Genomic DNA, 12,793 nt, shown 5'->3' on the forward strand with positions numbered 1-12,793 from the left:
ATTCTTATTTTTAGAGAATGTATATTTTAGAACAATGAGTGGATACAGATCCAGTGCAGTTAACGCAGGAACTGCACGTGCAGTTTCATTTTTGTTTAAGCGAAAATAGACTTGTTTAAGCGAAAATACAGAAAACGATAAAAAAATTTATATAAAATTAGCTTAAGCGAATCATGTTTAGTTTAAGCGAATTTTGAATTTTTTTTTTCTCAATCTTTTTTTTTTTGTTTCTCCTCATGCCTAATATTATCTCCTCAACCTTTATATTTAACATTCTTTAACCTTTATATTCAACCTTCTTCCTTCTCTCATACCTAACTCATTTTTTCCTCTTCCAACTCCCTCTTTCCTTCACCCCATGCCCAACTCCTCTCTTCTTCTTCTTCTCACTCCCTCTCTACCTCATACCTATATCTCTCTTTTTACTCCATCTCAAACTCTCCACCCTCATCTCCCTTCACCACCACCCTTATACCACTCATCTTCTTATCTCTATCTATTCTCAATTCTCTCTACTTCCCATACCTAACTTTCATATCCTTAAATGCACAAAATTTGCTTAAGCTAAACATGATTTGCTTAAGCGAATCTGTAAAATTCGCTTAAGCTAAAAAAAAATTTGCTTAAGCCAATTTTATATAAAAAAAATTTTTGTTTTCTGTATTTTCGCCTAAGCGAGTCTATTTTCGGTTAAGCGAAAATGAAACTGCACTGGATCCGTATCCAACATTGAGTATAGATTTAAAGATTTTATTATTGAAGATAATTTTGAATCTTTGTCAAATATTATTGGTATGCATATTTGTAAATTTGTAATTTTCTCGCAATTTTGGACTAGTCTTGTTAAAAGAGTTAATTAGTCTTTATTATGGATAATAATCACAGTGTCTTATTTTAATTATTCATTATATTATTATTGCTATAAAATTATTTGCTTAAAGAAATAAGTTTTAAATTTACTTTCTATCATATGAAAATGTATTATGACACGTATTTTGTTAAATTATATGGATTTATTTGTAAAGTGTGAACTAAGTAATTATTTTAATTTTATTTGATGGTATTTAATTATGCAATGTGCACAGAAGTTGTTTTTATTATTGAAAAATAAATTTGGTTTGTGTATAAAAATGACCTTCTGCGACATTAACACTTTTGAGAGAAGTTATGTTAGAACTCCATGACCGTTAGTGGAAATATAAGTCTAAGTGCACCAAGTTATACTCTAAGAGGAGAGAGCTACCCATTAAATGAATCTACCAATATACATACAGGGACTATCAATAAGGTGGAGCTGCACCTCCAAGATGAACTACGACATGATATATGTCAAGAGATGACTACTCCTTAGATGGAGCTACCTGTAGGGGAGAGGCCACCCTTGGGAAGATATGACTATCAATGAAGTGGAACTACCTTAAATTTTGAGTCTTATCAACCCTTATAACATTATATAGACATTTACTTTGATAATATTTTAGAAAACTAATAGTATTTAATTCTAGTACTGTATACTTTATTATAATACTCATTATTGAAATGATATTTTTCAACGGTATAAATTTGTATATTTTTTAGCATGAGTCAGATTTTTTGATAGAATTCTTTTAAAATGGTATGTTTTAAGTAAGTTTGATGATTGTGAAAAACTAGTGTAATATTTATTTTCTTTTCTTATTTATTATGGTTATTATGCCTTAATGAGTATGTGTGACTCAATTCCTATTTATTTAATATTCATAAATCATAAGATAGTAAAGTTATAGGTTATTAAGAACATTCATCCATCCCAATAGAATTTCTATTGATAGGTTTCTATTGGTTCGGTAGTTTTAACATTTATTTGTCACGTTTTGAACATTATGCAACTATTAAAGAATTAAAGTTTTATTTTAGATATGTACTAGATGTTCTAATATTAATATTATATGTTGAAGTTTAATTGATTTTAATTAAGTTATAAATTAATTGTGACAAATTATTATATTTTAAAATATTGAAAATACTGAAAAATTCTACCGAAATTTTAATAAATTTATTGTATTATTTTATTAAAATAGTTTATTATCTCATGTGTTAATTTTTATTTACGTTTGACACATTAAGTAATATGTTTAGATAATATAATTTATGCGTCGGTATTTGTGACACGCTGCTTTTGTTTACTAACTTTGAAGACATTCATCATTGCCGTTGATGTTTAAAGCACTCAGCATGCGAAACTGTTTAGGTTAAAGATTGATCAGTATTGTCTTGGGATGGAGGATTTAGACGCATCATATGGAATCTGATGCCCTAAAAGTTGTTCGTCTATTCAAGGATTCATGCACAGATGGAGATGGTGGGCGTTAAATCGTGAAGCCAACAAATTACCTGCTGCCTTCCTAGCATGACTTGGCTCTCATTTGATTTATGACCATATGAATATCTAGGATAGACCCTTCCTAGGTAATTGGTATTGATCTCCTGTTGAAGGCAGATACTATGATTTTTTTTTTTTAAGAATCACTTGACTTGTGTTTTAGTTTTAATCATTTATAGTAAGATTCAGTATATTTACTTCTCTCAATTTCACTAAAAAAAAACCTTACTGATATGCTTGTAACATTGTTAATAGGTCCTATTGATAAATTAACAACAATAATAAACAAAATTTCCTATCGTCTATTAATATAATGTGAGCAAAGTCTTTGACATTGTGAAAATTACAATAATACATGCAACATAAGATTATAATGTTTTAAATACATTTTTTATTCCTATATTTTTACAATATTTTAATTTTATTCTCAAAAAAAAATTATTTTAGTCTCTATTTTTTTAAAATTCAATATTTTTTTATCATTAGTGATAAAAATGACACTGACACCAAAATTAATACATGACAATCTCTTAAATAGTCATATAACCAAAAGTGTTGAATTAAAAAAATTCAGAGATTAAGTCAATTTCTTTTGAAGACTAAAATCAAAACCTTAAAAATATATAAGGACCACAAAATATATTTAAACCTAATATTAATTAAATGTCCATGGATATGCATCTTCATAGTTTTGTACATAATATACATATTATAATAAACAAATATTAGCTTAACTGAGATTTTCTTGTGACACACTAATTTAGGAATAAATGTGGACAACGGAAAAAATCCGTGTCTATTTTCTGAATGTTCTGGGAAAGAGAAAGACGCATGTACTTTGTGAGTCTAGGAATCCAGAAAATACATGTATCTTTTTCTCTTATAATGGATCATCCTCGCCTGTGGACAACAATGTGGACACAAGCTTTTTCTCTCATTCCAGGGCTGGGGAAGGGGAAGGGGTACGTAGGCCTTTTAAATAGCTGGTAAAGTGAATTCAATGAGGTATCAAAAATCAAATATTAATCGAAGTGATTTGGTGCACTGATGTTGAGGATCATAACTCGTGAGTATAACAAATTAAATTTAAAAAACGATAAAGATATCATAGCACAAGGCAACTAATCCAATCAAGAGTTACCATGCAAGAACAAACTGACAATAAAATTTGGTACAATTTTAAAAATAATTGGTATGCTCTGCCTCTTAATTGTGTCATATAAATCATTTTCAAACAGCACAAAAGCACGCCACATCCTTGGAAAGGCTACAATGTTTTAACAGGTACCAGATCATCTCCACAAAGGCATAGCCTTTCAAGAGAATGCTGTTTTAGACTGAGCTTGACTCCCCTGAGATCAAAGGTTCTACTTAACGACAGTCATACTAAATTTAGTGGCTCCTTCATACTGACACCGTTTGAAGAACAATGCAGGAATGACATTCATCATTAGCTTATTGAGTAAACACAAAATTACAAGGAACAGGACAGAACCTGTATATAGCAATTTCTCTTCCACTTAAACAAGGGAAAATAAAATGAAATTCCAGATACTTGCGACATTAATAAGTAACCAACTCAACATCAACGGAATCAAGACCCAAGGAATTAAACTACACTTATTTACACAATAGCGTCTGACCAAATGGAGCACTGCAGAGCACCAGAATATATATTATCTCCAAGATATAAACTATGGGAAATAGGTATTTGCCAGATGCCACTTTAACAGTATTACATTTACTGCTATTCTAGCTTCCAAGCAGCAAACATGATTTGCATAATAAGTCAAAAAGTATTAATATGTCCAGCGTTTTTACCACTCTTCACATTAAATAGAAGATCAATAGATCACAAAATTTGAATTGAATTTGTTCCAGTAGGAGAAAAATTCCATTGAATAACATGGTTCCTGGCATGAATTCCTCAATAAATAGTCAGAAATAAAATAACTCGATAAAAATAGAAGAGTAGAAAAATTGAATATCAGGATTGCGAGGAGTAAAAGAAACCATTTTATAAGCTTGGATGATCTGAATGGTCATAAAAAACAATTCAAAGGCCTATTTTAGGTTCCGGCCAAAATAACAACAAAAATAATCTGCTTTTTGTGTCTGATTGCTGGTAGATCACTAACTGATTCATTGGATGATCATCATATTCCCTCCTTCAAAGATGCAAGCTTTTGTTTCGACAATATGTATATTATCAACACATAAGGTCTGATTCAAGGATTGATATTAAGTAAAGTGGATAAGAAATTTTCTTTAACCATGCACCAAAGAGATTGGAAGGATAAATGTATTGTGATTGAAATCAATGCATAGTAGTTAGGAAGAGGAAATAAGACTTTCCTTTTTGAAATCCTGGCCACTATAGTTGGAAAAGAATGTTTTTATATGCTTCGTCATATAAAGCTAAACAGTATTTTAAGTAGCCAACAATATAACCATTTCTACAAGAGAAATATATGTACAGAAGAATTTCCTGAACTCTTACCAATCAGCTTTTCATCATTTTACGAAGAAAATCAAAACTGTACAGCAAAAAAAGTATATTCTTTCTCTATCGATCCCTTGTCTTCTTTATTCTGTTTACTAGAGATTCTATTGATGCTTGGATTCTACTTCCTTCAGTTTGCATCACTGCTTGAGATGCCTCACGAAGATGTTGAATCCCACGGCCCAAACTGGCAATTGAGGGGGCTGCAGGGAGTGACTCAACAGCACACTCAATCCCATCCCCATACAAAAGCAAGCCTGTACAAGTTCCAACACTGCCTGCAAATGTAGCCCAAGGCAAGAACCCAATAGGCTTCACTTTTCTCTTCCTCATTATTTCATAGAAAGCTGTTCTCATAACTGAAATACTGGTTTTTTCAGCAGAGGCTATAACACTATGGGCAACAGCTCGAATCTTTTCAGCAGATACTGCTGCCTTCATGACACCAGACGTTTTGACTCCAGAAGTTGCAATCCCTGGAGCCACAACTTTAGATTGGCCAAAGGCAAAAGCCAGTACTTTCTGCATCTGGCTGAGTCCGATTTTGAGTGAAGCAGGAGTTTTGAATGTAACAACCTTCATCAGCGTCGATGCAGGGACTACTTTGGTCAGGGATGAAGCTCCTAAAACTGCTGTTGCTCCAGCCCCTACTGCCACCACAGGGTTATCTGTTAATAACCGCTTCTTGTCACTATAATTTAACATAACCCCTTTACCCTCGGAATTTGTGATCAGTTGTCCAACCAGCTCCTTGACTTCAAGAGGAAGAGGAGTATCCCAGTGTTTCCTAAGACCAGCCAAGGCACTAGCATCTACTACAGCCACAATGGTCTTATACTTATCAGTCTGGCTACGAATTGCCTGTGCAAAGAGCACATGTGATTTGTCATCGACCGAAAGCTCAGCGAACTCAATTTTATCTGAGTTAGCAACACTCTTCCTGTCAATTGGTCGTAACGCCTTATTATTTAGAGCTATTCTAAGCCCCTCAACAGCAATTCGGAAAGTATAGACCTCAGAAACAGTTCTCTTGTCTAGAACCTCCCCTCTGTTTACATCCAACAGCATCTTTTGCACATGAGCTAGCGCCTTCCCAATAGTCGGAAGATCACCGAATATACTATGCAAGTCCTCAAGCAAAGGGTAAATAGACCTAGCAAAAGCCGGGGTCTCATAACTAGTCGATGGCTGAATTTCCACGGAACCCCCCTCCAAAACAGAACCATTCTTGGCATTACTAAGCAAGAGGGGATCCAGATAGCCAGATAACGCTTTTGTCAACAGCGACCGGAGTTCTTTGTCAAGAGAAAACCTCTTCAAAGCAACAGGAGCCAAAGAAGCAGCTTGGTGCTGCTGAGGAACCAAACTACTAACAAGACTCTGAAAATGGCTTCCCTTATCAACAACACCACCAGAATTGTTATCACTATTATTACCCCAACAACACTTTCCCAACGGAGACTCAACCACAAGAAACGACGATCCAACATCCTCAGCAGCCTTCTTAGCAGCCAACAAGGGACCATGAAAACTGGTCCCAAAAATCTCCCTTAACACAAAGTTACCTGCAACATTCTCATACTTATCCCTACCAATCTTATCAAAGAAACAACGCTTAAGAACCCCAAAAGAAGAAGTGGGTAACGGGTTATCAAACTCAGTAACCCGTTCTTGTTCTTCCTCTTCTTCGGATTGAATCTGAGAAAAGGGGGAAAAACTCGCCTGAACCAAAACGGCGTCGGGTCTAATCTCTCTGATGAGACACTGGGCATCGGAGACTGATCGTTCAGACAAATTCAAAGCAGAGAGAATGTAAATAAGTGATTGGGTTTGGGAATCACGAACTGCGAATACGAATTGTTTAGTGTGATCGGGTACAAGCAATTTGTTAACCAATTGCTTCGAAGCTCTGAGTTGGTCGGGTTTGAGAGCTGAGAAAGGCCACAGGTTTTGCAGATTCCACAACAACGCAATCGCCATTGCGGATTCTCCAAGCGCAACAGAAGAAACTACCAAGGGTGGATTTGAGAATTGAGATACTTACCGTGTGACGAGATGAGAAGAATGGGGATTCAGTTTACGCGCCGAAGGATCAGGAAAATTCAGCATCCAAGCGCAACTCAATGCAATGCAATGGACTAATGTACTGTCAAGAGAATGCAATGGACTAAATTTGTATGACAAAAAATTAAGTTATTAAATAGTTTAAAAAATATGTGAAATATTCAAATACTCTTTTTTTTATTTTTAAAAAACCTCCCTTTTAATTACATCACGTTATTAACAAAAATTGTTAAAAATAATTAATATATTATTTTTTAAAAATAATAAATATTTTAAAATTTTGTAAATAAATTTATATCAAAGACTAATTAAAATATATTTTAAAAATCATAAAAAAGACGAAAAAAATTATTTTATTAAAAATACATCCATTTTGTTTGTTATCTCTTTTTCACTTTCACCTTAATTATATCTTTCATTCTTTTCCATATTAATATTCGTATAATTAGGTGTATAAATGAGTCAAGTCAAAGTGAGTATTTAAAGCTCAAATTTAATTTATGAAAAAAAAAATTTAAACTTGTTTTATTTATTTAAATGAGTAAAATTTAAAGTTTGAACTTGTTTTGAATTTTTTTACAAGTTTTGAATACTTTTTTTTAATTAATTTAATATTTAATAATACTTTGTGTTAAAAAGTAAAGTAAAATAGTAATAAAATATAACTTTTAAAAAATAATTTTATATACACAAAGATGACTTAAAATTAAAATTAGTTTTTATTATAAAATATATATTTTTTAAATTATGATCACTTATTTAAAATATAATTCTTGAAAATTAAAATTAGGTAAATAATATACACACAATTATAATAATAAAAGTATAAATTTCAAGTAAACATAATAAATAAAAATATAATTGTTTAAGTATACATATATTTATGAAGTATCCACCAACGTGAAAAACTTGTAAAAATTGAACATGACTCTTTTAAATAAGATGTGATTGAGTTTGTTTATTTAATTAAATAAATGAGCTCAACTAAACATTTAACAAGTTTACCTTGAATCATTTACAAATAGCTCAAATGATTTCTACCTTAAATATAACTATTATTATTAGAACATGGAGAATAGTTTAACTTTGCTTTATTAAAGATTAAGGATAAATTTAAAATACATAAATCTGTGATACTTTATGCATATTTTAAAGTGACTAATATAAAATAACAACAAAAATTTTAGCATGTGTATTAAAAAAATTATGAAAATATTTAATGTATTTAACATATTTTTTTACTGTAAAATTAAAAAAAAATACTAAAATAGACTCTATTGCAATTTTATTACAGGAATATACCTTATTTTTTTGCTATCTAAAATTTGATTTTCTGAGAACTGAATTCTGAGTTAGTTTTTTTTTAATATATATAATAAAATAAATATTATTATTTAAATTATATTTATATATTTTTATCTTTTTATCTTTTTATTTTGTTAAAATAAATATTTATAATATGTTATTTTAATAAATATTTATAAATATTTTATTAGTTATATATAATAAAATAAGTTTTATTATTTGAATTATGATTTATTTTTATATTATTTAAAAATAAATAAAAATAGTAATAATATTAATTTAAAATGTTTATTAAAATTTATTTGACATATTTAAGATAATAAATAATATTTTTAGAAAACAATAATAACTAAATTTTAAAAAAATAATTAAATAATAAGTAAATTATTTTAGTTAATTTTTAAAAACTATTTAAAATATTTAAATAATAAGTATATTATTTTAGATAATAATATTAATGTTTTTATTTAAACTTAAAGAATATTAAATATATTTTTTAAAATTAAAAAAATATATTAAATATTATTTTGTTTATTTATTTATTTAAATATGTAATTTTGACTTAATATTTTTAAATATTAGTATGATAAAATGATATTTTAAATAAAAATTTTATTTTAATTAAATTATTTTTTAAAAAATGTCATTATTTAATATTATAATTTTTAATATCATAAACCCTAAAATTTTACTATTATAATTTTGAATAAATTTTATTTGAGAATAAAAAATTTATTTTTAAAAAGTAAGTAAAATATTAAATTATAATTTAATTATTTATAGTTGAGATAAATATTTTAAAATTAACGTTTTCATATTATTAAGGTAACATTGATAAAGACAAAGTACATTAATAAAGATGATAACAAATTCATAACAACATTAATAATTAACTATCTCTGTAATAGTGGCCAGTTCCACAACGAAGGCGACGTCTGTGACGTGGTGGGTTTCGTCGTTGTGGTTGTTGCTCTGAGATTTCAGGATGAACTTGTGGAGGATTTGGATCATCATGAAGGTCTAGTTGTTGTGATGCATTTGATGAATTACTAGGTTCATTAGTAAAATTCGGTTGGTAAAGAGACTACATGTAAGTTTGTGCTAAAGATGGAGTTGTAAAATCAACTCCAAATAAGTTTGTAAAAACAATCCTCCGATGTTGTTGGAAACGAATGTCTTGTGTTAATTATATTTGCTTCTAGTGTAATGTTCAGCGGAATTGATGCAGTCTCGTGGTATGATGGTGTGGAAGTCGTACCCATTTCAAATGTGTTGGTAGCCTTAGTTATTGGTCGCTCGTCCTTGGATCTTGTAGTAGTTGTGGCACAGATAGGAAATAGATAGAATTAGCAATGTACTATTCCATGTATTCTTGTGTGTGACACAATGGGCCTTGTATTAGATGACATGTTATTGTCAGCTCACGTTTGTTGTTTCATATCTCGATCCATTAAGCATGTCTTGTAACCCAATTTTCATTCTGTCTTCCTCTCATGTCAATTTTGTGGAGGTCATTCAAATTATTCGGTGGAAAAGGAACTTCTTGGATTAGATGAAACTGTAATTTGACTCTATCTGTTTGGTGTCATTTAACAATTGCAAAACAAAAGATGGCGGTACATGAAGTCCACAGTTGGACATCTCTATATGCTTCCATGGGTATTGATGTCTGCAAGTCTTGATATGATGCCCATAAAAACTATAAATATGTTTAACTTTGTTACTTAAGATGATGTATAAAAGATACGAAAATAAATATGAAGAGTTACCTTATTAGCTTGAATGTGATCAAACATTGATATGTACCCCACAACATCATTGTGAGGTTTATTTCAAAAGTTTAGTACTCTACTCTCATTCTATCTGCACACGAGTGTATGTTGGTGGATTACTAGAAATTGGCGCAATATATGGCATGCGATACCATGTCTAGGATATTAACAGTGATGAGCAACCACCTATTATTTTACTACCAACTTTCGTGGCTCTGCACATTTCCCTGTACAACATAGCTAAACAAGCAGAACTCCAACTATATCATCTTGTTCTTCTAAGATTAGTTAATAAAGCTAAATACATAAAATGTACTTTGTTTCCTGTTTTGTCAGGCATCAAAACACTTCCAATTAAACCTAGTATATAAGCCCTACAATGGGCGTGAACTTCTTCTTCAAGTGATTCTTCTGGTAATGGCAACATGTTGTCTCTCAATCACTTTAGTTTTAGCATAGAGCCAATAAGTGACTCTCTCTTGACTAACACGATACTGAAATATGTGTCACACATTTCCTCCCAGTCAAACATTGTTGAACCAATGACCGGTAAACCATCAACTCTTAGCCCAAGTTGAAGTGCAACATCCTCCAAGGTTATGGTGCACTCCCCTATTGGAAAATGAAATGTGAGTTTCAAGTCTCCACCTCTCGATCAAAGCTGTTATCAATGCGTGATCCACTTTAAGATGCCTTAGCTTTGCTACCCCAACAAAACCAAGTTGTTCAAGTATAGGAACAATTAGAGGACTGGGTTCTGCCATTGAATGACAGAAAGATGAAATCATGTTTTCAGTTTTCTGCAATTATTAATAAATTAGTAACATTATATGTAGAATATTGATTTACATATTCAGTTAACTTACCGTTCTTCCAATGAAGGCGGATCTGTGTCCTTGATCGTGAAATGGTAGTGTATTAGCCTGACACACTATTTGTTGGCCAACGCTTCCCAACAAAAGAACAAGTCCAAGACGCCATAAATATATTTCACATTGTCAATCATTACACTTACAAGGTGAAAATGTCAAACACTAGGCTTGTCGTCAAATGTGTTCACAACGACTGTGCCTGGAGATGTCGTGCTATATTACACACCAAAGAACAACACTGAAAAATAATGAAGCTTGAAGAGTGCCACACATGTGTTTCTCTAATCATTTCACAGGATCACAACAAGTTGGGATCACGAATGATTTCTCAAACCATTCGTGAAATTATCGAGACTGATCCATCCACACACATCGCAACCATCTTAGCCCACATGGTTATACAATCAGGGATGGTTGGAGAAACAACATGCCATTAAAAATATCTTCAAAAATTGGGAGGACTCATACCATAAGTTACCTAGACAGTTGCTTGCAATGCAATTGTATGTTCCAGACTTCATATGGAAATTGAGTACACAATCGGCATACAACGGTGGCTTGCTTGACGAGGGAATGTGTTCTTCAAGAGGTTGTTTTGGACCTTCAAGGCATGCATTGATGGTTTTGCCTTCTGCAAACCAATTGTTCAAGTGGATGAAACATTTTTTACTGGCAAATACAAAGGGACTTTATTAGTGACAGTTACACAAGACGACTGCAACAATATAATTCTCATTGCCTTTGCTGTGGTTGAAGGTGAAACTAGCGATGCATGGTTCTTTTTTTTGAAAAACTTAAGGAGGTACGTAACCTCGCAAGAGGGGTTGTGCCTTATTTCGGATCATTACGAGGCCATAAAAAGTGCATACTTCAGAAATGGAAGTGGTTGGACAAAAAACAATTCTGTCCATGTCTATTGCATTAGACACATTGCACAAAACTTCATGCGACGATTCAAAAATGCTGCACTGAAGAAAGATGTCGTCAATATGAGTAATTTTAATTTTTTACATACTCTATATTATCATTAATATTTTATACAATTGCTTAGCTAGTTATATTAATTTAATTTGTAATCTTGTTTCCAGTATATGGGATGACTGAACTGAGATTCTTTTACTATTACAACATAGTAAAAGATAATAATTCTGAAGCTACACAATAGTTGGACAACATCCCAAGGAAAAATGGACACTGGCATGAGACAGCGGACGACGCTGGAGACACATGACAACAAACCTAGGGGAGTCAATCAATTCAGTCTTGAAGAAAACTAGAAACTTATCAATTTGTTCTATGGTCATGACAACATACACTCGTTATAATAAGTTATTCATTGATAGAAGTAAGGAAGTAGATGCAATGATTTATGCTGGACATATATACTCGGAGGTTGCAACTAAAGCAATTTAAGATGCATAGTCAAAGGCGAACACTCATAGAGTCATAATCTTTGACAGAACAAACACTAGATTTTTAGTTGAAGAAACACAACATACGGCAGAAATTTGACCCGTAGAAAGATTTACAGTATAGTTAGATGAAATGTGGTGTGATTGTGACAAATTTCAAGAAGTTCACATCCCATGCTCGCATGTACTTGCTTCATGATTACACACATACCACAACTTTGACATCTCCATATCTCCTGTGTATACCTTACAACAAATTTCTAGGATATACAAAGGTCAATTTGGAGAACTCAGACACGAAGACTATTGACCAACTTACACGGGTCCAACTTTGTGTCCAAATCCAGAACTGAAAAGAACTTCAAAGGGTCGACCCAAATCTAGTAGGATAAGAACAGATATGGACATTAGAGAACAACAAAGTCAGGTAAAAAATTGTTCTTATTGTCATACCCCTAGTCACACAAGGAAGACATGTCCAAACATCGCTCAAGCTTCTAGTT

At 31.7% G+C, this 12,793-nt stretch overlaps 1 protein-coding gene across 1 annotated transcript; it reads right to left on the minus strand.

Moving 5' to 3' along the window:
• Positions 1-4,800: 4,800 nt before the first annotated feature.
• Positions 4,801-6,954, minus strand: LOC113869555. Its single transcript, XM_027505936.1, has 2 exons — positions 6,322-6,954; positions 4,801-6,291 (listed from the first exon to the last, which is right to left on the minus strand). The coding sequence occupies exons 1-2, from the start codon at positions 6,843-6,845 to the stop codon at positions 4,929-4,931; spliced, it is 1,887 nt and encodes a 628-aa protein (XP_027361737.1). The 5' UTR covers positions 6,846-6,954; the 3' UTR covers positions 4,801-4,928.
• Between the last annotated feature and the right edge of the window lie 5,839 nt (positions 6,955-12,793).

The sequence above is a fragment of the Abrus precatorius genome, unplaced genomic scaffold (genome assembly GCF_003935025.1).
Source record: "Abrus precatorius isolate BTA unplaced genomic scaffold, Abrus_2018 Scaffold6, whole genome shotgun sequence".
NCBI lineage: Eukaryota > Viridiplantae > Streptophyta > Magnoliopsida > Fabales > Fabaceae > Abrus > Abrus precatorius.

Excerpts from the sequence above, each read along its gene's own strand:
- LOC113869555 (XM_027505936.1), bottom strand. The coding sequence starts at position 6,845 with ATGGCGATTGCGTTGTTGTGGAATCTGCAAAACCTGTGGCCTTTCTCA. Across the intron at positions 6,292-6,321 it reads TTTCTTGTGGTTGAGTCTCC|TGATAACAATTCTGGTGGTG; the intron begins GTTGGGAAAGTG and ends GGGTAATAATAG.